Here is a 26,821-nt window from a genome sequence, read left to right as displayed (position 1 = left end):
CACATGAAGATCCTGAATACACATCTCCCACCCTAACTATAAATATGTAACAATCATGATTCAAGGATATGAAAAGAGTTTAAAAAACTTCCATAACTGCTTCCAAAATATTAAAAATAATGCAACATCAATTGAAACCAATACTACACCACAAACAACAACAACAACAACAACAACAACAACAATGCAAATGAACATCCATCAGAGCCCTAGAGTAGAAACACCACTGGGACACAGTCCTAAATTCACCAACATCATCAGGATCCTAAAAGAAGCCCTTTCCATCGTGGAACAGGAATTCACAGACGTTAAAGAATAAACTCTGTATGCTCTTTATCAAAAAAACAACCAGCCAGCAGAGGAGTTCTACATTTAACTCTGGCAACAGAGACACAAAATGAACAAACTCCAGCAGTCCACGAGAGACCACGAAGACGACAGTGAACATCTGAGAGCGAATCTACGGAGAGTGACAGATGAGCTCTTCCCCCCTCACTAATTCCATCCCAATCCTGATACAGCAGCAACTGACTCATAGCACAGAATACCCAACTCCACAGACCCATGAGCACCAACATCAAAATCCAGACCACAAATCCAGACAACATCAAATGTGCTACAACACTTAACAAACAAGAACCATGACTATGAGTTCAGCACTTCATCATTCACACAGGATCCAATCACCTGACTGAAAGGAATGGAAACATACCTGAAGCATTCAGAGAAATAGCAGTGATGGACAACCTGAGATTCCCCACATCTACAGTTACCATCTCATCCTATTTACCGAGACTGGATACAGACCAGCACACAATCAACAAGATCAACTCCAACATCTACACGCTCTGTACACAGCTTCCTAACGTACACGTAGCAACTAACAGACCAATCTTCCACAAACACTTATACGACCGACTCCACCTCAAACAGAAGGGAGTAAAAATATTGGCAAAATACCATAAGGACACTGTTTTACAACGCAGCAGAGCTACAGTAGTCACCAGGTCCAAACAAGTACCAAAACAACCGCACTCCCCCCCCCAAAATGCTTATTAAAGCAAAACGCCTGGACACAGAGGATTCTTCTCCATTCCTACCAGCCAACACCTACCTCCTCACCTCCAGACCAACTAATACATCTGCAGAACACACCTCGTCCAGCTCACCTGCAGCCCATGCCACACCCACCTCACCTGCAGAACACATCTCAACCAGCTCACCTACAGCCCATGCCACACCCACCTCACCTGTGGCCCATGCCACACCCACCTCACCTGCAGCCCATGCTACACCTACCTCACCTGCAGCCCACACCTCATCCAGCTCACCTGCAGCCCATGCCACACCCACCTCACCTGCAGCCCACACCTCATCCAGCTCACCTGCAGCCCATGCCACACCCACCTCACCTGCAGAACACATCTCAACCAGCTCACCTACAGCCCATGCCACACCCACCTCACCTGTGGCCCATGCCACACCCACCTCACCTGCAGCCCATGCTACACCTACCTCACCTGCAGCCCACACCTCATCCAGCTCACCTGCAGCCCATGCCACACCCACCTCACCTGCAGCCCACACCTCATCCAGCTCACCTGCAGCCCATGCCACACCCACCTCACCTGCAGAACACATCTCAACCAGCTCACCTACAGCCCATGCCACACCCACCTCACCTGTGGCCCATGCCACACCCACCTCACCTGCAGCCCATGCTACACCTACCTCACCTGCAGCCCACACCTCATCCAGCTCACCTGCAGCCCATGCCACACCCACCTCACCTGCAGCCCACACCTCATCCAGCTCACCTGCAGCCCATGCCACACCCACCTCACCTGCAGAACACATCTCAACCAGCTCACCTACAGCCCATGCCACACCCACCTCACCTGTGGCCCATGCCACACCCACCTCACCTGCAGCCCATGCTACACCTACCTCACCTGCAGCCCACACCTCATCCAGCTCACCTGCAGCCCATGCCACACCCACCTCACCTGCAGCCCACACCTCATCCAGCTCACCTGCAGCCCATGCCACACCCACCTCACCTGCAGAACACATCTCAACCAGCTCACCTACAGCCCATGCCACACCCACCTCACCTGTGGCCCATGCCACACCCACCTCACCTGCAGCCCATGCTACACCTACCTCACCTGCAGCCCACACCTCATCCAGCTCACCTGCAGCCCATGCCACACCCACCTCACCTGCAGCCCACACCTCATCCAGCTCACCTGCAGCCCATGCCACACCCAGCTTACCTGCAGCCCACACCTCATCCAGCTCACCTGCAGCCCATGCCACACCCAGCTTACCTGCAGCCCATGCCACACCCACCTCACCTGCAGCCCACGCCTCAACCAGCTCACTTGTTTGAGACCTTTGCCAATGTATCTGAAAGAGGAGTCATACCACCACTCGCTCAGCTGAACTCCAACAAGATAAGAGACTTCATCACCCTCCGCTACCACAACCAGCCTAACTAAAGCACTAAAAAATTTGGAAAAGATTTTTTGAAGAGCTCCATAAAACCCCAGAAAACCCCAACCTAAACCCATGAAACTCACTAAATTAGAATCAACAATAAAAAATAATCAGAACACACTTGACCTTAAATCGAAACTTTAACCCTGAAAAACAGAAGCGCCTGTGGAGTCAACAGCGCTAACAACGAAATGCTTAAACACAGCAGCTACGAACTGCAACTGGCCATGCTAAACCTCTTCAACCTCATCCTACTCATCATTCAAAGCGGAATTTACCCAGCTAGCTGGAACTGAGGTCTCATCACCTCGATATACACAGACACACAGACAGAGTCAACCCCAATATCTACAGATGAAAACAAAAACCTCGCTAAACTATCCTGCAGTGTACTCAACACTCAACTATTAACATTCTTAACTGAACACAACGTCCTGTCCAAAGGTCAACCTGGCTTTCTACCCCAACACCACACAACACACCACATTTACACATTACACATTACACACCCTCATACAGACACACGTACACCAAACACCCAAAGGAAAAATCTTCACCTGCTTCGTAGACCTAAAGAAAGCCTTTGACTCTGTCTGGCACAACAGTCTGCTCCTCAATTACTAGAAAACTGTACAGGAGGTAAAATATCAAATACCAGGACAACAAATGCGCCATAAAAATAAAATAAAAATATTAAGAACAGAATTTTTTACTTTCAGACAAGACTGTCTCAACACATTAAACACACACCCACAAACAAATATATACTTAGCATACTGTATGTCTAGGAGAAGTACCAGAGTTCCCCAAATTATCAGTAAATTATGTAAATAACTGTCACAATCTGAGAGAGAAAAAGAAAAGAAAAGCTAATCCCATGTGAACATTAATGTAAATATTTTATAGAACAATAAATAGTGTAAATAGTGTAAATATGTTTAACATATGTGTATTATGTGTATGCATCTGTAAAAGTTATAATAAATGACAATCCTCAATTTCACTAATCAAGTAAAAAGTCCTTGTTACGTCACGTTGGTTTATTGCTGTTTCTTTCCTGTCCGCTAAAAGAGGAACTGAAGCATCTCTTGGATCTGGTGTGATCTGGTGTGATGGTTATCTAATCATGAATGACAGCTCATCAGCTGAAACTTAATCCCAGCAAAACTGAACTGCTGTTCATCCCAGGTGACTCATCCCCATGTCAGGATCTTATGATCTCTCTGGACAACTCTCTGATCTCGCCTTCGGTTACCGCAGGCAACCTTGGGGTAATCATGGACAATCAACTGTCCTTCTCCTCTCACATTGCTAATCTGACACGCTCATGTCCATTTCTCCTTCATAACAGAAGGATTCGTCCGTTTCTATCCACACAGGCCCCTCAGGTGCTTGTTCAGTCCCTTATCATTGTGAGACCGGACTACCGCACCCCGCTCCTGGCAGGTCTGCCTCTGAGCGCCATTCGTCCTCTGCAACTGATCCAGAATGCAGCTGCACAACTGGTTTTCGACCTTCCCAAGTTCTCCAAAACCACCCCATTGCTACGCTCCCTCCACTGGCTTCCTGTAGCTGCTGCATCAGATTTAAAACACTGATGCTTGCCTACAAAACTAAAACAGACCAGCACCCAGTTACGTTAAAGCACTTATCACACCCACACTGCACCACGCTTCCTCTGATCCTCTAGCACTGCTCGACTTCTCCCACCATCTCTCAGGGTACAAGGAAGACCTGCATCAAGACTCTTCTCTGTCTGTGCCAGATCGGCACAGCATCACTACATGTTTGACTGATCCGGATTTTCTTAATAGGAGAGACCAGTTTTCCACATCGGAAGGAACTCTTGTGCAATCATTCCATCCTTAATAAACAGTGGTACGTTAGATAGTAAGACTTTTGCGTCGGCGTACTGAGAGGAAGCAAAGGACTGTTGGCCTGTTAAACTATCAAACATTTCGGAGAGAGATCTGCATGAACTCTGTGTGTGTGTGTGTGTGTGTGTGAGAATATAAGAAGCAGTGAATAAGGAGAAGTGACACAGCATAGAGATGGTGTGTGTGTGTGTTTGTGAACTGTTTCTCAGAAAGCAGCAGTGAGGAACACAACATCTCTCCTCTCCAATCTATACATCTTCAGAGTGTAATCATATTACTGTCTCATTTCTGAGCCACAACAGACACTAACTGTGTGTGTTTCTGTATGTGTGTTTGTATGTGTGTGTGTGTGTGTGTGTGTGTGTGTGTGTGTAACATGATCAGCTTGTGTATTTGTGATTATTCCTTGTGTAGACTAGGCTTCACCACACCCTATACACACACACACACAGAGCTCTATTGCTTACTCGCTCCCATTTCATTATCATTCTAAATACACTTCTTTACTCTAATATTAAAATGAAGAAGGCGTGGCCTCTGTGTCTATTACAGTGAAGGAGGCGTGGCCTCTGTGTCTATTACAGTGAAGGAGGCGTGGCCTCTGTGTCTATTACAGTGAAGAAGGCGTGGCCTCTGTGTCTATTACAGTGAAGGAGGCGTGGCCTCTGTGTCTATTACCGTGAAGGAGGCGTGGCCTCTGTGTCTATTACAGTGAAAGAGGCGTGGCCTCTGTGTCTATTACAGTGAAGGAGGCGTGGTCTCTGTGTCTATTACAGTGAAAGGGGTGTGGCCTCTGTGTCTATTACAGTGAAAGGGGTGTGGCCTCTGTGTCTATTACAGTGAAAGGGGTGTGGCCTCTGTGTCTATTACAGTGAAAGGGGTGTGGCCTCTGTGTCTATTACAGTGAAAGGGGTGTGGCCTCTGTGTCTATTACAGTGAAAGGGGTGTGGCCTCGGTGTCTATTACAGTGAAAGGGGTGTGGCCATTGTACCTGACGATCTTTTCTTCTCCTTACAGATTTGCTGCTCATCTCATTTCAGGAGTGATGGAATATAAAGCCATGCTGGACAGGTACGCGTTACTCACCTGCGCAAACCAAATCTACTGACATGAGCAATAAGATAAAGGTTAAAATGGCTGGCATTTGTAACATAAAACTGAAAAGCTGATTAAAATGTTTACAGTCGGCCCGATAGAAATGTTTACAGTCGGTCCGATAGAAACGTTTACAGTCGGCCCGATAGAAACGTGTACAGTCGGCCCGATAGAAACGTGTACAGAAGGCCCGATAGAAACGTGTACATTCGGCCCGATAGAAACGTGTACAGTCGGCCCGATAGAAACGTGTACAGAAGGCCCGATAGAAACGTGTACAGAAGGCCCGATAGAAACGTGTACATTCGGCCCGATAGAAACGTGTACAGTCGGCCCGATAGAAACGTGTACAGTCGGCCCGATAGAAACGTGTACAGTCGGCCCGATAGAAACGTGTACAGTCGGCCCGATAGAAACGTGTACAGTCGGCCCGATAGAAACGTTTACAGTCGGCCCGATAGAAACGTGTACATTCGGCCCGATAGAAACGTGTACAGTCGGCCCGATAGAAACGTTTACAGTCGGCCCGATAGAAACGTGTACATTCGGCCCGATAGAAACGTGTACAGAAGGCCCGATAGAAACGTGTACATTCGGCCCGATAGAAACGTGTACAGTCGGCCCGATAGAAACGTTTACAGTCGGCCCGATAGAAATGTTTACAGTCGGCCCTGATAGAAATTTCTACATACGGCCCGATAGAAATGTTTACAGACTGATAGAAAAGTGTACAGACGGCCCGATAGAAATGTTTACAGTCGGCCCTGATAGAAATTTCTACATACGGCCCGATAGAAATGTTTACAGACTGATAGAAAAGTGTACAGACGGCCCGATAGAAATGTTTACAGACGGCCTGACAGAATTTTTTATCTGGGGCCTGATAGAAATATTTACAGACGGCCTGCATGGTGTTCAAATTATTTGATAAGGTGTGTATGTAATTTTAATATTATTTACATTTTGGTGTGTGTGATCAGGAGGACTTTACCCCCGGATTACGCTCGAGGTCAGCAGGCCGGCAGTGAGCAGTGTATGGAGCAGTATTACCATCTCTTCACATCATACAGACGACCTGGACTGAAAAAAGACTCGCTGATCACACAGAGCAGCACAGGAGCCGAGAAAACCCCTGAACCCGGACACGTTATAGTGGCCTGCAGCAACCAGGTCATTATTATTATTATTATTAAAATACATTAGGTAGTAAACTGCTCAGGCCATTGCATCACTGTGGGCGTGTCCCAAACTACACTTAATTCATTATAAGTCACAGAAACTGTGTACTGTATCACACCTTAGTGACTATGTACATGCCACATAAACACCACTATAACTATCTCACCATCGTCAGTCTGCTGGGGCGTGTCTCAAACCACATCTTCACCACACAGGCCACATAAACACCATCCTAACTGTCTTACCACCTTCAGTCCAGCATTGGCGTATTCAAACCACATCTTATTCACCTCAAATACTATATGAGCTGCATAAACACCATCATAACCATCTCACTCCCCTGTGGGTGTGTCCCAGATCATGTCTTATTCACTACCTAAAACTCCTGACCATCGCTAATCCATTCTGGAAAGGTCCTAAACCACATACCCTATTCACTATAGGCCACAGATACACCATCACATCACTGTGGGCGTGTCCCACACCACACCTTATTCACTATAGGCCACAGATACACCATCACATCACTGTGGGCGTGTCCCACACCACACCTTATTCACTATAGGCCACAGAAACACCATCACATCACTGTGGGCGTGTCCCACACCACACCTTATTCACTATAGGCCACAGATACACCATCACATCACTGTGGGCGTGTCCCACACCACACCTTATTCACTATAGGCCACAGATACACCATCACATCACTGTGGGCGTGTCCCACACCACACCTTATTCACTATAGGCCACAGAAACACCATCACATCACTGTGGGCGTGTCCCAAACCACACTTTATTCACTACAGGCCACAGAAACACCATCACATCACTGTGGGCGTGTCCCACACCACACCTTATTCACTATAGGCCACAGAAACACCATCACATCACTGTGGGCGTGTCCCAAACCACACTTTATTCACTACAGGCCACAGAAACACCATCACATCACTGTGGGCATGTCCCACACCACACCTTATTCACTACAGGCCACAGAAACACCATCACATCAATGTGGGTGTGTCCCAAACCACACCTTATTCACTACAGGCCACAGAAACACCATCACATCAATGTGGGTGTGTCCCAAACCACACCTTATTCACTACAGGCCACAGAAACACCATTAAATCACTGTGGGTGTGTCCCAAACCACACTTTATTCACTACAGGCCACAGAAACACCATCACATCACTGTGGGCATGTCCCACACCACACCTTATTCACTACAGGCCACAGAAACACCATCACATCAATGTGGGTGTGTCCCAAACCACACTTTATTCACTACAGGCCACAGAAACACCATTAAATCACTGTGGGTGTGTCCCAAACCACACTTTATTCACTACAGGCCACAGAAACACCATCACATCACTGTGGGCGTGTCCCAAACCACACTTTATTCACTATAGACCACAGAAACATCATCACATCACTGTGGGCGTGTCCCAAACCACACTTTATTCACTATAGGCCACAGATACACCATTAAATCACTGTGGGTGTGTCCCAAACCACACTTTATTCACTACAGGCCACAGATACACCTTCACATCACTGTGGGTGTGTCCCAAACCACACTTTATTCACTACAGGCCACAGATACACCTTCACATCACTGTGGGTGTGTCCCAAACCACACTTTATTCACTACAGGCCACAGATACACCTTCACATCACTGTGGGTGTGTCCCAAACCACACTTTATTCACTATAGGCCACAGAAACTGTATCCAAAACCATAAATTACTGCCTACACAGGCCATATAAACACCATCATAACTATCTCGCCATCATAACTCCACTGTGGGCGTGTCCCAAACCAAACTTCCTTCACCACAGACCACATAAACACCATCACCAATGTATAATATTACCTAGTGCTGAAATGTTAGCACAAATTAGCACTGCTGCAAACCAGAAATGTTCTTTTGTTTCATTAGTAGTTTAGCTTAGCGTGTGATTAGCACCCATAGCTCAGATTGCGAGTTTGTGTGAGTTCCTCTGATGTTGTTGTGCAGTCATTTGGAGTACCAGCGGTACTCGTGGGCTGCAGAGAGAATCCTGTACCTGGAAATGACTCAGGAACAGTTGTTATGCTGCTAATGAGCACTTGGCCATGGAGCTGCAGCTGGCTAACTCGATTAGTCCTGATTGGATCTGCCACTTTGTCTGGCTTGAACCATCAGCGCTGGCAGGATTTTAACCTCCCCACAAACCAGTCTCAGTGGACTTTACCTGACGAATCCATGCCAACTTGCCCTTAATCTCTCACAGGAAATTACACAGAGTAATTATGTGTTTCCAAACAAATTCATTTCATTTAGCAGTAAGAGAGAGACAAGATAACTTGACAAAGTAGCATCAGTATGATCGGTTTGTGACGCAGTGGAAATATCATAATCACAACATCTTTACTTAAGCTGTTTTCCAAAACGGACTTCCGCATGATTCTGTCAAACAAGGCTTCAGTCACTTCTTACGGACTTTTTATTTTAGTTAGGTTATCGTTTTTATAGTAACAGCTCATTCACAGGGACTCGTACAGCAGACGCTCCACATAAACAGATTAAAAAAAACGTGTAATCATTTTCTGTAAGGAGGTAAAGCTGTAACTAAGTTTTCCGACATCTTCAGGACAGAGAAGTTTACGCTTCTTTGCGGTTTTTTAGTAACATGACGAGCTGCATTTTTTTGTCTTATTAACTACAAGAGACAGGAAAAGAGAAGCTGGTGTGGGAACGACTGTTTACAGCTGCTATAATGTAAGTGACAATAGGAACTAACTTGTTTCACTACATTAAATGGATAAAAACGGATGAATGATGTGTCATTCATTAATAAATGTGTGGTATAAGAGGAATAAAACACATGGGAATGTGCTGTTGTAGGAAACAGTACTGGTCTGTAACAGTGTTTTGTACATTTATAACTGTTAGGATCAGGATTTTTTGCAGACACTGGATCAGATGTATGAAGGGAGCTGCAGTATGGAAATAAACTTCTTTTTCATCATTATTCTTTTTGTTATTGTGAATCAGAGTGACGTTACCAGTCTCTGCTTCTCTCCTCAGTTCTTTGTGTTAAATCTGATGGAGAAATCCCGGAGGCTGAACGAGAGCGATGTCCTAACCCAGCTAGTCAGGATCAGTAAAATGGCGGAGCAGGTGGAGGAGAAACGTCCCCCCATCGGCCTCTTCACCTCAGACGGCCGGACCGAGTGGGCTAAAGCTCGAGACGTGCTGCTCAAAGGTCAGAGGTCACAGTAATACATGGTTGGGTGTTCAAATAAAATTTGTTAAGCATGTGTCGCTAAAAATGACTTTGCGAATGCCAAGCTTGTTTCAGACAGGTCAAAAAAGTCTGATTGAAGGATTTAGTATTTAAAACTGAGATGTGTCCACCAGTTTTATGTTCCTTGAACAGGAATCATGCACCATCCCGGGAAGGGGAAAGTAAAAACGCAATGATGTTAGCTATATATGATCTTTCAGGCAGGAAAATGGAGTTGAGACGAGAGCACCGGCTGAAACATCAGTAATGTGAGATTGGGGGAAGGGGGCGGGGCTTCCAGGGAGTCGGTTAATATGAGAGTTCAAAACACTCGATCCACATTCATATGCTGACTGGCTCATCTGATCTTTTTATAGGGGATAACAGACGACTCTTTTGGTGTATACTGAGTGATAAATCAAGCAGCGTGTTCTGATGTTAAAATGCAGCGCTCCTACACAAAGTGCATTAAGCATGGCAAGCCGTGAAAAAGCAAAGGTTGGAGGATTCTCTGCAGTCCTGTCCCTGATCTTGTGTAGTTTTGTGTAGAAGCACATAGTGGTTCAGTGAAACAAATATTAGCTAGACGAGGCATTTTTGGTTTGTTTGTTTGTACTTTAATGTGTTTGTGCTGAGTGGCGCAGGAGAGCAAAAGACCAACAGTGTTTTTAATCACTTTATCATTGCTATTTATATTATTTGTAAAGTGGGTGATTTCACACTGCACTGTAGAGCTATTTTATCTTTTTCCACTCACAATTTTAATTAAAAAAAAAAAAGAAATTTCGGTGCATTCCTAATAAATATTATTTGCTATAGTTAGCTGTATACTTGTTCAATGTTAGCTAAGTCACACATTGATACATTTTATTTCACATTAAGATAAGATAAGATAAGATAAGATAAGATCCCAAGGGGAAATTAGAGATTTAACTAAACTATGAACTTCATTAAAGAAAAAAATGACATAGTTATTAATTAGCAATACCTCCTTTCCTCTATTTTGTTTTGTTTTTTTTTCCAGGATAATAAAGACTCACACTTGCAACATTTACAGATTTGCTTTATCATGGTATTATCATATTTACTGCTTTTGTGAAAAATGATAAATGAAATAACTGAACGAGGGTTATAACTCATAAACCACATAAAGATCACTGAAATAAAAACGATTCTCTTAGTAGCGTTTAATGACCTTAACACACACACACACACACACACACTCACATATCAGTGTGTGATTAACAGACCCAGTGAACCGGGAGTCTCTGGAGCTGATGGAGCGGTGTGTGTGTGTGCTGTGTCTGGATGAACCCACTGGAGTTCAGCCCACTGACTCCAACAGAGCGTTACTCATGCTGCACGGCGGCGGCCATGACAAGAACGGCGCCAACCGCTGGTACGACAAGTCCATGCAGGTACGGCCTACAAAACTACCCACAAACTCTGAATATGCTGAATGACATAAATAAAGTGTAACACTAGATAAAATGTTTTCAGAATTTTGTGACACACCTCACCAATAATCTCATCTATGGCCCCAGTACTTGTTACGTTGTCGACATAGAAACAGCTTATTTCTATGGAACGACTGTATAGCTGCTTTAACGTAAGTGAGAACAGGAACTAACTTGTTTCATGGATGTTCAACAACATTATACTGTATGCAACTATAAATGGATAAAAAGTGTGTCATACTTTCATAAATAAAGCATGTAATTGTTTGCAAATTGCTGTGGTTTAAGAGGATTAAGCCATGACAGCTCATGCTGTTACAGGAAAACAATCAACGTTTGGGGTGGTAACAGTAACTCATGTAGTGTTTAGAACTGAGTTTTATTTGCTAATACACTGCAATAATTTGAAATCTGAAGTATTAGTCATCGCTCTGGGAATTCAGGATCATTGAATTACAGAACAAGTGTATAAAATGACCCTTTTACAGGTAATTTGAGTGTCGGATGTTATTAAACAGCAGTGTGTTGTGTTGTCCTTGTTGTTGCAGTTCGTGGTTGGTGCTGATGGTGTGTGTGGCGTGGTGTGTGAACACTCACCATTCGAGGGGATCGTCCTGGTCCAGTGTACTGAATACCTGCTAAAGTACATGTAAGCCAAACAAATCAGACAGTTTGAGGAGCATGTCCACTGTGTCATCACGTATCGAATTCATTTTACGTCAGTACGCTTTGGGCTGGTTTCAGAGTCGAATCTTTAGGTGGTTAAAGTTCCTTTAAAGTATGAGTCAGTAATCTTTAAAGTTACATAGCTGCTTAAATGGAGTTTTTGAGCTCCACGTTAAAGTTATTTAAAATCAACTGTGAGTATTCCATGCCTCTGAGGTTACCAGATTTTTCTTGAGTAGAAGCGTCTAATCGGAGTCTAGTATATTGCCAATATATTTCTACATGAAAAGTTCTAGTTGTAATTATCACATAGCAAAATGGCTTCCGCACTGATATTTCACCAGCTTATAAAATAGCAATGATTAGTTATGAGAGACTAAATCGAGGTCCTGAAATCGTAATGTGTGTTTGCATTAATTTGATCCGCTCTCCTGTAAAGAAAACATGTCCAAGGTGTGAAGGATAATCTGACCAAGCACTCATCTGCTACGCTTACAGAGAAACTTTAACTTCGTTCATCATTTTATTCATAACAATTCACTCCTCACGATAAAGAGATGATATTATTAATTAATTAATAGTGTCATGTTTATGTATTTAATATTTATTATTCTCCACAAGTGGCATTCCATAGTGCTTTGAGTTCCATAGTACTTACATCCAAAACATATTTAAACCTGACAATTTAGTAACACTTGACCAACAATATGGATAAGTGTGTATGAAGAAGAACATTATAAAACCTTTCCAAACAGATGAAACACACCAAACCAGGCTTCCTGATTGTTAATTATTTAGAGGAATGACACTGATGATGTGGCTGTGAGTAAATGAATAATAAACCCAACGTCACAGGTTTAGAGTTGGTTCTTTTTGTCCATCAGGACCAGAAGCCCCAGTAAGCTGATGAAGAGGTCGAGTGTGACTGATCTCCCAGCTCCACAAAGACTCTCCTGGAATTGTTCTTCTCAGATCCTGAGCATGCTGTCGTCCTCCGCTAACAACCTGCAGAGGTGAGATCAGTATAATACACACTGTCTCACAATCACTAACTCTTCAGAATACCGCAGGTCTGAAACACTAAGAGGCAGAAGTACCACCGTTAGCTTTAAACTTTATTTATAGCAAATATAATGAAATCACTTACAATCCCGTACATTTAATACCAACTTTACACAATGCTAAATTTTTTTATAAAGTGGATTTTTGGAGTCAGGGCTGCCATGGTCACAGTCTTTACACCAAATTGGGACAATTTTGGAACAAGGTTTCAGATGGAAAAAGCCCAAAACATTCTTCAAGTCTGCAAATGCTATTTTTTCGGCTAGTTTAAAAACAGTCCCTCTTTTTGTTCAATATTTGATATGTAGTTGGGCTGAAATTTTGGCCGAGACCTGACCTGACCTGACCTGACCAGACCAGAATGGAAAACTGCTTAAGATTTTACTCAGTCGTAGGGGAGATGACAAGCACAGGGGGCAGTCGTGGTGGGGGCAGTCGTGGCCTAATGGTTAGAGACTCGGACTTGCAACCCGAAGGTGAACCTGAAGGTTGTGGGTTCGAGTCTCAGGTCCGGCAGGGATTGTAGGTGGGGGGAGTGAATGACCAGCGCTCTCTCCCACCCTCAATACCACGACTGAGGTGAGACCCTTGAGCAAGGCACCGAACCCCCAACTGCTCCCCGGGCGCTGCAGCAAAAAAGGCTGCCCACTGCTCCGGGTGTGTGTTCACGGTGTGTGTGTGTCTGTTCACTACTGTGTGTGTGCACTTGGATGGGTTAAATGCAGAGCACAAATTCCTAGTATGGGTCACCACACTTGGCCACAAGTCACTTCACTATCACTATCACTATCACTAAGCACTAACCTCAGTGATGACCAAGAGTACAAGACAGCATAATTGTATGATTGATGAAGCGTTAACGCTCTTCTCATGACCAGGGCGTGAGAAGAGATCCTGCAAGTCATCTTGTCCTGCAATCCTACCATCTAGACCATCTCTTATTCCCATCCTGAAGAAAACCACTCTGGATCCCTCTGACATCAGCAACTACTGACCGGTATCACTTCTCTCTATCCTTTCTAAAATCCTCGAACAAACTGTCTACAGTCACCTGTCTCTCTATCTCTCACAGAACAACCTCCAAGATCCTAACCAATCTGGCTTCAAAGTGGCACAAAAGACTGCCTTTTTGGCCATGACTGAGAAGCTACCTGCTGCCAAACTGTCATCAGTCTCCTTGACCTTTCAGCAGCGTTTCACACAGTGAACCACGAGACTCTCCTGTCCACCTTTATAAGTCTTGGAATTCGTGGTGCAGCATGGCAATGGTTTGCTTCTTAACTGAAAGGTTGGTCATATCAGGTGATGTGGAGGTGATCCACATCTGCTCCCTGCAGACTCTCCACTGGTGTTCCACAAGCCTCAGTACTTGGTCCTCTTCTGTTCTTGCCCTATACTTAATCTCTTTGTGAGGTCATATCATCACATGCGTTTTCATACCACTGCTATGCAGATGACACTCAGCTCATCAATCCTTCCTTCCCTCAGACACTCATGTTTCTGCTCAGACCTCAGCATGTCTGGCAGACAGCTCATCATGGATGGCAGCTCATCAGCTGAAACTTAATCCCAGCAAAACTGAACTGCTTTTCATCCCAGGTGATTCATCCCCACGTCAGGATCTAGCCACACAGGCCCCTCAGGTGCTTGTTCAGTCATTTCGAGACTGGACTACTGCAACCCGCTCCTGGCAGGTCTGCCTCTGAGTACCATTCGACTGAGTGCCATTGATCCAGAATGCCGCTGTACGACTGGTTTTCGACCTTCTCAAGTTCTCCAAAACCACCCCATTGCTACGCTCCCTCCACTGGCTTCCTGTAGCTGCTGCATCAGATTTAAAACACTGATGCTTGCCTTCAAAACTAAAACAGACCAGCACCCACCTACCTTAAAGCACTTATCACACCCGCACTGCACCACACTTCCTCTGATCCTCTAGCACTGCTCGACTTCTCCCACCATCTCTCAGGGTACGAAGAAGGCATCCATTAAGACTCTTCTCTGTTCTGGCACCAAGGTGGTGGAATGAACTTTCCCTAGATGTACAAACAGCGGAGTCACTGGCAGTCTTCAAACAACATCTAAAGATCTACTTATTCCTAAAATACTTAAATTAGCACTTATACATTTGGAGATTCAATTCAATTCAATTCAATTTTATTTGTGTAGCGCTTTTAACAATGGACATTGTCACAAAGCAGCTTTACAGAAATACATGGATTCAATATATATTAAATATGTGAAATTATCCCTAAATAAATAGATAAAAAAAAATAAACGGTGCCTGAAGAGAATATGCTGATAGTACTAAATAAATCTACTAAAAATAGATTTGTCTCAGTTTAAATTCTCAAAATATTTTTTTGATATCCATACAATATAGGAAGAGATGACCTTTTTCCTCAAGTACTTTGTGTACGTATCCCAGTGAGATCTCTCTGGTCATCAGGAGCTAATAAAAATAAATAGTAAGGAAAAATTCCTCACACTGCTAATCTGACACTCTCATGTCTACTTCTCCTTTACAACATCAGAAGGATTCGTCCATTTCTATCCACACAGGCCACTCAGGTGCTTGTTCTGTCCCTTGACATTGAGACCGGACTACCGCACCCCGCTCCTGGCAGGTCTGCCTCTGAGCGCCATTCGTCCTCTGCAACTGATCCAGAATGCAGCTGCACGATTGATTTTCAACCTTCCCAAGTTCTCCAACACCACCCCATTGCTACGCTCCCTCCACTGGCTTCCTATAGCTTCCCGCATCAGATTTAAAACACTGATGCTTGCCTACAAAACTAAAACAGACCAGCACCCACCTACCTTAAAGCACTTATCACACCCACACTGCACCACGCTTCCTCTGATCCTCTAGCACTGCTCGACTTCTCCCACCATCTCTCAGGGTACAAGGAAGGCATCCATTAAGACTCTTCTCTGTTCTGGTACAATGAACTCCCCCTAGATGTCTGAACAGCTGTGTCAATGGCAGCCTTCAAACAACATCTAAAGATCTACTTATTCCTAAAATACTTAAATTAGCACTTAAAAAAATCTTTGTTTTGTCTGTGTGATATATTACCTCCCCAACAGAGTTTTTAGACTGTTGCTATTCTTAGTCCGTGACCTAGTGAACCGTGACCTAGTGAACCATGTAAATGTACAGAGGTTTGGGTGTAAATCTGACCCCCTATTCAAGACCTTGACTCCCCCAAAGATAGTAGTAATGAAAGTTTGGGCAGGTTTCTTAAAAATTACACAGAGTACATACATTTATTAGAAAAACTCAAATCTTTTCATGTCAGAAAGATAACACCAGGTACAGCATTGCACAGCTTATGGATATTCCACAACTAAATGTTACTATAAATGGATAAAAAAATTATGATGTCTTGTTCTTTAAAAAATTATAAAATGTAATTGTTGGTAAATTGCTGTGGTATAAGAACAATAAAACACTTGGGGACATGCTATTATAGGAAAATAATCAATTTGAGGGTGGTAAGAGTAACTCCACTTCATCACACCACCCCATCACGCAGCATTTTACTGTAACACACACACACACACACACACACACACAGTGTACAGTGTTGCCGTTTGAATGAAACATACAGAGGCACAATAATTTAGAGATTAAAAAAACGGTGTGTGAAGAGAATATGCTGATAGTACTAAACAAATCTACTAAAAATAGATTTGTCTCAGTTTAAATTCTCAAAATATTTTTTTGATATCCATACAATATAGGAGAAGATGACCCTTTTCCTCAAGTACTTTGTTTACACATCCCAGTGAGATCTCTCTGGTCATCAGGAGCTAATAAAAATAAATAGTAAGGAAAAATTCCCATTAAGGAAAACTGGATATTTTTGAACTTCCCGATGTCCTCTGTGTAGGCTTGTGAGAAACCTGGATATGGAGGTTTTCGCATTCAGAGGTTATGGCAAGGAGTTCATCAAGAAGCAGAAGATGAGTCCTGACGCTTACATCCAGATGGCACTACAGCTGGCCTTCTACAGGTAAAATATCCAATCTATAATCTATAAACTCCTCCCTCTTTTCCCTCTGAAACCGGTCATGGATACGGAGAATAGCTGTTCTTCATGCTTAACCTTCTTTTTTGTTAAAAGATTATCTGCCTTTATATTAATGGTCTTGAAATGTGATTGTAATCTTTAAAAAACCAATAAAGACCTTGTTTTTTTTAAAAAAAAAATCTAAAGTGCATTTCTGTTACATTCAGCACAAATCCCTATGATTATACAAAGCTGTGTGTGTGTTTTCTTTCCTCAGATGCACCAGGAGGTCGGTCTCCACCTACGAGAGCGCCTCCACTCGCCGTTTCCGTCACGGCCGCGTCGACAACATCCGCTCATCCACTGCCGAGGCGCTGCACCTCTCCAAAGCCATGACAGATGAGGGAGCGTGTGTGCAGGTGCCTCGTTTTTCTTCCTTATCCCCCCATTACTGCTCCTCGCTTCTAATTCCGTCCATCACGCCGCACCGTTAAACGAGTCCCACTGGCCTCTGTCTCCTCCGCTAAGACCAGCCACTAATCACGTTAGAGATTAGAGAGCGGCACGGTGCGTAACACACACTGCACATAATGGCCTTTCACTGTGTATCAATGGTGACTAGGCATCATGCTGTGATCTGTGAATTAAACCCATAATCCTGCAGTCTGACGCTAAACAGAACCACCATCACTGTTACAGTTCCATCTTCACTACTGACACGGCCTCCAGTCCCACTTCAGCTCTGTTTCTCTACACAGATACTCACGCTGTCAAACGTCTGTGTATTAAACTTTATACTTTATACCTGGAACTATAACCACATCAACGTACCAACCATTACAAGTTTTTGATTTATTAAAGAAAACATACTTTTTAATCTGTTTATAGTTGCGTTTAATGTTGTAGAACATCCAAAAAACAAGCTAGTTCCTGTTCTCACTTACTTTATAGCAGCTATAAACAGTCGTTCTCTCACCAGCCTCTCTTTTTTCTTGTCATGGTACTGAGAAACGCAAAGCGTAAACTCGTCTGTCCTGAAGATGTCGGAAAACTTAAAGTTACAGCTTTACCTCTGACTGTTACAAAGCACTGGTACTGGAGACTCCTTCCATAAATGTCTCCTTCACGTCAACGATTACACATGTATCTAACACAAATCCCTGTGAATGAGCTGTTACTATAGAAACGATAACGTATTAGAACGAGCGCATTATTAACATAAACCTGTGATTTGCAGCTGCGCTACTGTCAGAGCTGCTGTTCTAGAAAATGACTCAACACCTTCTGACCAATCAGAATGCAGCATTCAACAGCGCTGATATGAAGCCGTACATATTTAATTGCGAACAGTGCAATCATTAATTCCTTAATAACTGTCATAACTGATTATAATGTACTGTTTATAAATTATATTATGAGTAATTATGATAAATTATATTTGAGTCATTTACGTAAATGGTTGATATTTAAATTTGAATCCTATCGTAATACAGGACATGCAGTTTAAAAACCTCAAACTAAATAACAATTTGTAAAAAAATAAATAAATAATTCAAGAGATGTGTGTTGATGGATTTTTTCTTTCAGGACTCAGAGAAGATGGAGAGACTGAGGAAGGCTGTAGACACACAGACCCAAAACACTAAGATGGTACGCAGTGATGTTCCTGTACAAATCAGCACATCCTCATTGTTTTCTGCTCATCTACATGTAGCATAAACAGGCTAAGCTTTAAGCTAGTATTATATCAAGCAGGCTAATCCTTAACCTAGCATTGTATTAAACATACTAACCTTTAAACTAGCATTGTGTCAAACAAGATAATCCTTAAACTAGCATTGTATTAAACAGGCTAACCTTTAAACTAGCATTATATTAAACATGGTAACCTTTAAACTAGCATTATATTAAACAGGCTAATCCTTAAACTAGTATTACATCAAACAGGCTAATTCTTAAACTAGCATTGTATTAAACAGGCTAATCCTTAAACTAGTATTACATCAAACAGGCTAATTCTTAAACTAGCATTATATTAAACACGCTAACCTTTAAACCTGCATTATATTAAAACAGACTAATCCTTAAACTAGCATTACATTAAACAGGCTAATTCTTAAACTAGCATTAGTAAACAGCACTTTGAATCTCAGGAACGTACACGTACACGTACACTGACTCTTCTCTCTGATCCCGTTAAGGCCGTTACAGGATTGGGAATAGATAATCACCTGCTCGGGCTTCGGGAAATTGCCAGAGAGCTGAAGATGGAAACTCCAGACATTTTCACAGACGAGACGTACCACCTCAGCAACCAGTTCATCCTCTCCACTAGTCAGGTAAGAGCGAGTCTCAGCCTCAGGGGCTCCAGCAATCAGATACACTCTTTTTCCTTCAGAGACTGGTGTTTTTTCACACTTTTCTGGCCACAAGCTTCAGGATCATGAAGGTTGCAAGCTGATTATTTAAGAGTTTTGTTTGAAACAGTTAATGATGATTAACCCTACATTCAAACTAGCAAGCATCAAAGTGGCAGCTGATCATTCATTTCGTACGCCAGTTGTTAGCATTTAACTCACATTTTTTGATTCACCGGTCAAAAAAAAATCAGTTGCCCCTAGTGGTCAGAATTTGTACATCATGCTAATTATTAGCCAATTCACTTCTGATAGTTTTTTTTCCCACATTTTCCACATTTCAACAGTGAAAAAATATAGATTTTGAGATGACAAAAAATGATGCTACAAAGAAGGAAATGTTTAATCAGTTTTTATGTGTAATACCAGCTTCAGTTTCTGTTTTTTTTTTTTTAACACTAAATTTCAGAGACTGGTGGGAAAAATTGCAGGAGAATTAAATGCTAACAATTAGCATTTATACCAGTTCTGACCACAAGGTGTAGGTTAAAAGGAAAAAACATTGCAGGGAGAGATAAGCTCATTGGCTACTCATTAATAATTAGTAATTACATCACATTTTTTTCCACCAGTCTCTGAAGGAAAAAGAATCCCCTAGTGGTCATGGATGGTAAAACATGCATTTTCGATATTATTTTTTCATACCCTTTCAGTGCATCTCAACAGTAAAATGGGGGAAATTGTTTATAAATATAAAAAATATAAATAATATCAGCTGTTTTTACAGAGATAAAGGCTTACCCTTCAGCACTCCGTATGAATGATGGTGAGTAAAAACACACTTTCTCCTCTTCCCTGTAGGTTCCTACATCAGTAGACATGTTCTGCTGTTATGGGCCGGTGGTTGCTAATGGTTACGGGGCGTGTTATAATCCTCAGGCTGAACACATCCTGTTCTGCGTGTCCAGTTTCCGTGAGTGTGTGTCCACGTCATCTCTGCTGCTGGTGAAGGCTCTAGATCAAGCACTTATAGACATGAGGGAGCTGTGCAATAGATGCAGTGCTGTCAGTCAGAAAGAGGGTGGGGCTAAGCCAGCCACGCCCAGGAAGTAAGTCATGATAAGTTGACAGGCTATCGTCCGTTATCACTAACCTCTTTGGGATTGTTTTATTTGAAAGCGCTTTCTGCTAGCTAGCTTTTAATCAATTCTCGGTAGTGGACTACTGATGATTACAGCGCATTAAGGTCTGAGTCCTTCCGGTTTCATGTGCCAATAATCGGTTATATGATAAATTATGATATCAATCACACCATATTATTATCACAGACACTTAAATAGATCATCATTGATGTTGTGTTCATCTAAAGCTGCCTTTATTCTGCAGAATTCTCAGGCCAATTTTGCTGTCACAGATAAAATTTCCACATCGCTAAAGAATGATTTGATCTTGAGTTGAGATTGGTGGTCTTAGCACACATAATGCGATGGCCGATTTAGTGTCACTGCGACCACAACAAAGTGCTAGTCTAAAATCCACCAATAGGAGGACGGCAAACTCATGGGACAGCTACAAACAGGGTAGCGGCAATGGCAAAATGTAAACAAAACAGCTAATGGACTGAAAAACCTCCCTGTTACCTCAAACTCACTTATGTTTGTGTTTACGCAAGCCTGTTTTCTTCATGACCTCATTTCCGCATCATGCTGCTCGATGACATAAGCAGAACATAGTCTTTTTGTTTATCATTAGAGGAGCTTCTTTGTATAATCTGACATAATCTGACAGAAATAATCTAAAAAGATGTGCAGAGTAAAACCAGGTTAAGTTAAAAAGATAGCGAGCTAGGTAGTAACTAAACGTGAATGCATGCTAGATAGAAGTGACAATGCATGACAGCTGAATCCCACCATCACTTCCACGGTTTATTCATGGTCAAAATGCTGACGAGTGCAGCTAAACATATCTTATATATTTCTAAAGTGATATTAACCATGATAAAAAAAAAAGTCAGGCAATCATCAGAGCATTGTTTGGAAATTCTGAAAAAAATATTGGCACGTCTGGTTTTGTGTAATCCAGACAGAGCCTATGTATGTGTTTAGTTTTATACAGATAGATTTGCTTACTTCTTTTAGAAATAAAAACCAGGCTCACTACATAGTAAAAAAAAAAAGACAGATACTGAATATGATTTGCATATCCTGTGTGAGATGGTTCTATAAACTATGGATAGTTCTCATGTCGCTTTGTTGCCAATTCATTCCCTCACCTAATAAATGAAGCCCTGCGCTGTAGTGTTATAAACGTCGCCCTGTTTAACAGCGGGAAACTGTGTGTAGATACTGTGATGGACTGAACACTGTGATACTCGGTCGTGCCATTATCACACCCCGAATTTATCCCTGTTGTACATCGTGTAATAAAAACAAGTGAAAGTTAGTAGTTCAGGGCCTCTTTGAAGTGGGATATGTGCAGAACTTCCAGTTAGCAAACAAAAGTCTAAGGGTGCGTCTCAGTCAGTTCACTAGGTGGTGAATCAGTATATTGTGTACATGAGTTCGGACTCTGGTAAGGACCCTGGCTCACTACACACTGGTACAATGATGACTCAATTTCCAGCGACGTGACTATGTACTCGCGTTGTAAAACATCACCACTGGCATTTATCAACAACAGGCAGGACTGAAATCTTTCTGACATTAATGTCATGTAAACTTGTTAGCTTAATCACACATGTTTCTGTTATGGTACTTCAAGTAGGATCGTAGGCTAGCTAGTGGATTTTTTAAAATCATTAAACACTTAAAAGTCGATAGACTCAAACAAACCGTATATAGAACGTCAAACAAAGTTAAAAATCACTAACGTAAGTAATCATTTGAGAGCTGCAACAACGATAACAAGCTACTTATATTTGTAGATAAGGTTGGCAGAGAGTTTGTCCGCCATTTGTTTTGAGCTGAGAGGCTTCAGAAAATGATATAATTTCCAGTAAGGGAACATAGTGAGCATCGATGCTCCCTGGTTTTTGTGGTGCATTGTGGGATTTTTTTAGGAAGCGAATGTTCCAGTGAACTGAAAGGATTTTGAGATTGAGACAGCCCTCAAAATGGCCGACTCTCTGATCAGTTCTGAACTAGGGACCTGACTGAGACGCACTCTAAGTGTTTGCTGTTTATAGTGTAGTGGGTCAACCCTACGCTTTCTGTGTTCCCAAAGTCCTGTGTTCTGAGGGTCTTCTTTTCCCAGGGACCTGCATTGCCATGGTCCTGTTTCCAGAGTCTTATATTCTCAGGGCTTTATGTTTACATGGTCCCAGTTTCCTACTAAACCAGATTGCCAGGTTTCTATTTTACCAGGATCCTATGTTCCCAGGGACCAATGATTCTAGGGTCATATATTTCCAGGGACTCAGGTTTCCAGGATTCTTGATGGAATGCTCCCAGAGGTATATGATGTTTTCAGGGTACCATGTTTCCAGGGTCATATGTTCGCAAGGTTCTGTGTTTCCTGGATTCTGTATTTCCAGGGTCTTATGTTTCCAAAGCGTTATGTTTGTAGGGTCCGATGTTCCGAGGGTTCTGTGTTTCCAGAGTCCCATGTTTCTAGGGTCCTACATTTCCAGCTTCTGGTTTTTCCAAGGTCTTATTTTTTGAAGGCTCCTTTTTTTTTTCCCCAAGGTCCTGTGTTTCCAAGGTCCTATATTACCCAGGTCCTGTGTTTCTAAGGTCCTGTGTTCCCAAGGTGCTGTATTTCCATGATCCTATGTTCTGGAGGTTTTGTATTTCCATGGTCCTATAATTCCAGGGTCTGATGGTTCTAGCATCCCGTGTTTCCAAGGTCCTATGCTTGTAGGGTCCTAAGTTTCCAGGGTCTGTTTTATATACAATTATACATATTCAAATATTATGTTTTCAGAAAATTGTGTTTATTAAATCAGTTGTAGTTTCCACTTACAGGTCTTTTAAAGAAAGGCTTTGTTGGAAATTTTGCACATATCCTGCACAAGGTATTATGAGGCTCTTGCAGTTAATTCATATTCATTTCCAAATGTGTAAAGAGTCACTGATTATGTGCCACAATCCATAAACAAAATGTGAATTTGTGGTTATATTTAAAAAGGTTAGCAATTTCTTTTCAATTTCAGTGTGAATAGAAAGTTTGCCGTGAATAGAAAAATGTCGTGTCAGCATGTCAGGTTAATCTGTAGATGAGAAAGTTTTAACATTTTTGCTGAATAATAAAATGATCAGATCTGTTGATTACAGCGATTAACACAAATACAGAATCATTATATGATCAAGTACTTGAACTAAAATGATTGCAAGAGTTAAAATCAAACGAGTTGCACTTTATGTTAAAAAAGTATATATTGTAAAGACTATAAACGATGTGCATTCAAAATACATCCAGCAGTTTACTGTAATGTTATGTGCAGTTATAAATCTATTTTTGTTGTGTGTCAACCAAAAACAAAACAAAATACACAGCAATAAATTCAGAGGCAAACCTATTTATAATGTATATGTGTATATGTGATCTACGTATGCGTGTTCCTGTGAAATGTTGTAAACATCCATATATAAGTATTTACATAGATTTTATATATATTTACATAATTCATGATATCTGGTTACCTTGTTACATTTGTTAGAAAACATGTAGAATAACGTCAAATTAAATATGTAGGTTGGAAATTAAGGGACATGAGGGGACCTATTTACAGGATTTATTTTTGCTCATTTAAAAACAAAAAAATGAACTACATTAAAATAGTAAAATAAAATGTAAAAAGTTTCCAAAAGGTCTATTATTACCTAATGTCCTGTACAAAGTATATATAATTTTAAATATATTTTAACAAAGTTTTAAGGTAACAAGTTATCATAACCAACAACTTTATCAGTTGTGTTACTACATTTTCCTTTTCATGGTAAATGTCTATCAGTAAATGTCTATCAATGAAATTAAAAATGAATAAAATGTTCAGTGTATCTGTTTTATGTGTTTAAGATGGATGTGAACAAAGATTTGTGGTAGAGTTTATTTTATTTTGTTTACGTATTAAATTGTAAATTATCTAAACATATGTGTTTATGTGAATATATAAATGCATAATTTATTTATTCTATATTTTTACTCATGTATTTATTAAATAAATGTTAATTTATTTCTCTGTGTAATTATGCAATACGTGTTAAATTCTACTTGCTCACTCACATGCTTGTTTCTTGCTCATTTATTAGGGGTCCAAGCACTGAAGTTTGTTTTTGTTAGGATTTTTAGGAGTCCTCTTATTCCTTGGCTTAAGGTGAATTTATGGCATGATGGACTTTTTTTTTTTTTTTTTTTTGCTAATTTGCATAATATGAAAAACCTACTTTTGTGAATTCGTCATTGGATTTTTGGTCCATGTTCACAATTTTGGTGTGACACAGCAGTGTGAAACTCAATTATCAAAAAATGGTGACATTTGTAAACAGAATGTCAATCATTTCTAATAAGGCGGAGTCAAAATTATTCTAACAGCTGTAACTCATGACTGCATGAAGACAAGAAGTGGCCACTGGGGCATTATTTGCAAGGAGTGCTTGGACCCCGAAGTTTGCTGCTTACAGCCATATTTACTTATATTTACTTTTTTTCTGTATTGAATGTGAATGTATTTAGGTATTTATTTATTTATTTAAAATTTTGCCTATTTATTTATTTGCTTGTTTTTGTATTTTAAAAAATATTTACTATACATGGTTTAAAATATTCCAAATAAATATATACATTTATTATTAGCTTTGTTTATTTTTTATGTATCAATGTCTACACTACATAGTACATTATATCATACAGTATCACCTCGTCCTGTTTTATTTTTAAATATTGTATTGTATTAATATAATGTGTATAAAATTTCCAGGTAAATGTGTTAAAATGTCGCTGGTGTCTGTCTGATGTTTGACGTGTTAGTGCCAGTGTAGTGATAGTGTTGTCAGAGTTTATATTTATTTATGCAAACACTAAGAAATAGTCTATTTATTTTTGCATTTCCATAATTCTGTGTGCCATCTATTTTTTATCAGAGTACAGATTCTATTTAATTGCTAAAACATAACAAAAAAGGGTTTATCATAGATTCTGTGTTAAAAGAAAGAAATGTGTTTATGTAATATTACAATAAAGATGTTTATGAGAGATGACAAACTGTGGCTTTTATTTAATTATTTTACACTGATGTTCACAAGATCATAGTCTCCCCACTCCCACTGTAGCACTGTAATCAATCAGATCACAGTCACCCCACCTTCAATACCACTGCAACCAATCAGATCACAGTCACCCCACCTTCAATACCACTGCAACCAATCAGATCACAGTCACCCCACCTTCAATACCACTGCAACCAATCAGATCACAGTCACCCCACCTTCAATACCACTGCAACCAATCAGATCACAGTCACCCCACCTTCAATACCACTGCAACCAATCAGATCACAGTCACCCCACCTTCAATACCACAGCAACCAATCAGATCAGTCACCCCACCTTCAATACCACAGCAACCAATCAGATCACATAAACCCTCACCTTCAGTAGCACTGTAATCTATCAGATCACAGTCACCCCACCTCAATACCACTGCAACCAATCAGATCACAGTCACCCCACCTTCAATACCACTGCAATCAATCAGATCACAGTCACCTCACCTTCAATACCACTGCAACCAATCAGATCAGTCACCCCACCTTCAATACCACTGCAACCAATCAGATCAGTCACCTCACCTTCAATACCACTGCAACCAATCAGATCAGTCACCCCACCTTCAATACCACTGCAACCAATCAGATCAGTCACCTCACCTTCAATACCACTGCAACCAATCAGATCACATAAACCCTCACCTTCAGTAGCACTGTAATCAATCAGATCACAGTCACCCCACCTCAATACCACTGCAATCTATCAGATCAGTCACCTCACCTTCAATACCACTGTAACTAATCAGATCAATCTCTCAACCTCAATACCACTGCAACCAATCAGATCACATAAACCCTCACCTTCAGTAGCACTGTAATCAATCAGATCACAGTCACCCCACCTCAATACCACTGCAATCTATCAGATCAGTCCCTCCACTCCAGTACCACTGTAACTAATCAGATCAATCTCTCAACCTCAATACCACTGTAACCAATCAGGTCAGTCCTCCAACCTCAATACCAATACAGTCCCCCAAACACAGTACCACTGAAACCAATCAGATCATAGTCATCCAACTTCAGTACCACAGTAATCAATCAGATCACAGTCCCCCACCCCCAGTA

General features: G+C 41.5%; 1 protein-coding gene across 1 annotated transcript in view; it reads left to right on the top strand.

Moving 5' to 3' along the window:
• Window positions 1-25,689, top strand: part of LOC113527245 (choline O-acetyltransferase) — a 35,661-nt gene extending 9,972 nt beyond the window's left edge. Inside the window, exons 5-15 of the mRNA XM_034309066.2 lie at window positions 5,394-5,447; window positions 6,452-6,641; window positions 9,732-9,909; window positions 11,179-11,348; window positions 11,936-12,036; window positions 12,938-13,066; window positions 17,012-17,134; window positions 17,409-17,550; window positions 18,719-18,781; window positions 19,333-19,470; window positions 20,350-25,689. Of these exons, the coding sequence (XP_034164957.2) occupies window positions 5,394-5,447; window positions 6,452-6,641; window positions 9,732-9,909; window positions 11,179-11,348; window positions 11,936-12,036; window positions 12,938-13,066; window positions 17,012-17,134; window positions 17,409-17,550; window positions 18,719-18,781; window positions 19,333-19,470; window positions 20,350-20,601 (1,540 nt within the window). The 3' untranslated portion in view covers window positions 20,602-25,689. The remainder of the gene's footprint in view (window positions 1-5,393; window positions 5,448-6,451; window positions 6,642-9,731; window positions 9,910-11,178; window positions 11,349-11,935; window positions 12,037-12,937; window positions 13,067-17,011; window positions 17,135-17,408; window positions 17,551-18,718; window positions 18,782-19,332; window positions 19,471-20,349) is intronic.
• The last annotated feature ends 1,132 nt before the right edge of the window (window positions 25,690-26,821 follow it).

Source organism: Pangasianodon hypophthalmus, chromosome 12 (assembly GCF_027358585.1).
Source record: "Pangasianodon hypophthalmus isolate fPanHyp1 chromosome 12, fPanHyp1.pri, whole genome shotgun sequence".
Lineage (NCBI taxonomy): Eukaryota > Metazoa > Chordata > Actinopteri > Siluriformes > Pangasiidae > Pangasianodon > Pangasianodon hypophthalmus.
The sequence above is the reverse complement of the archived record's forward strand: the minus strand, read 5'-3'. Positions and strand labels throughout refer to the sequence as shown.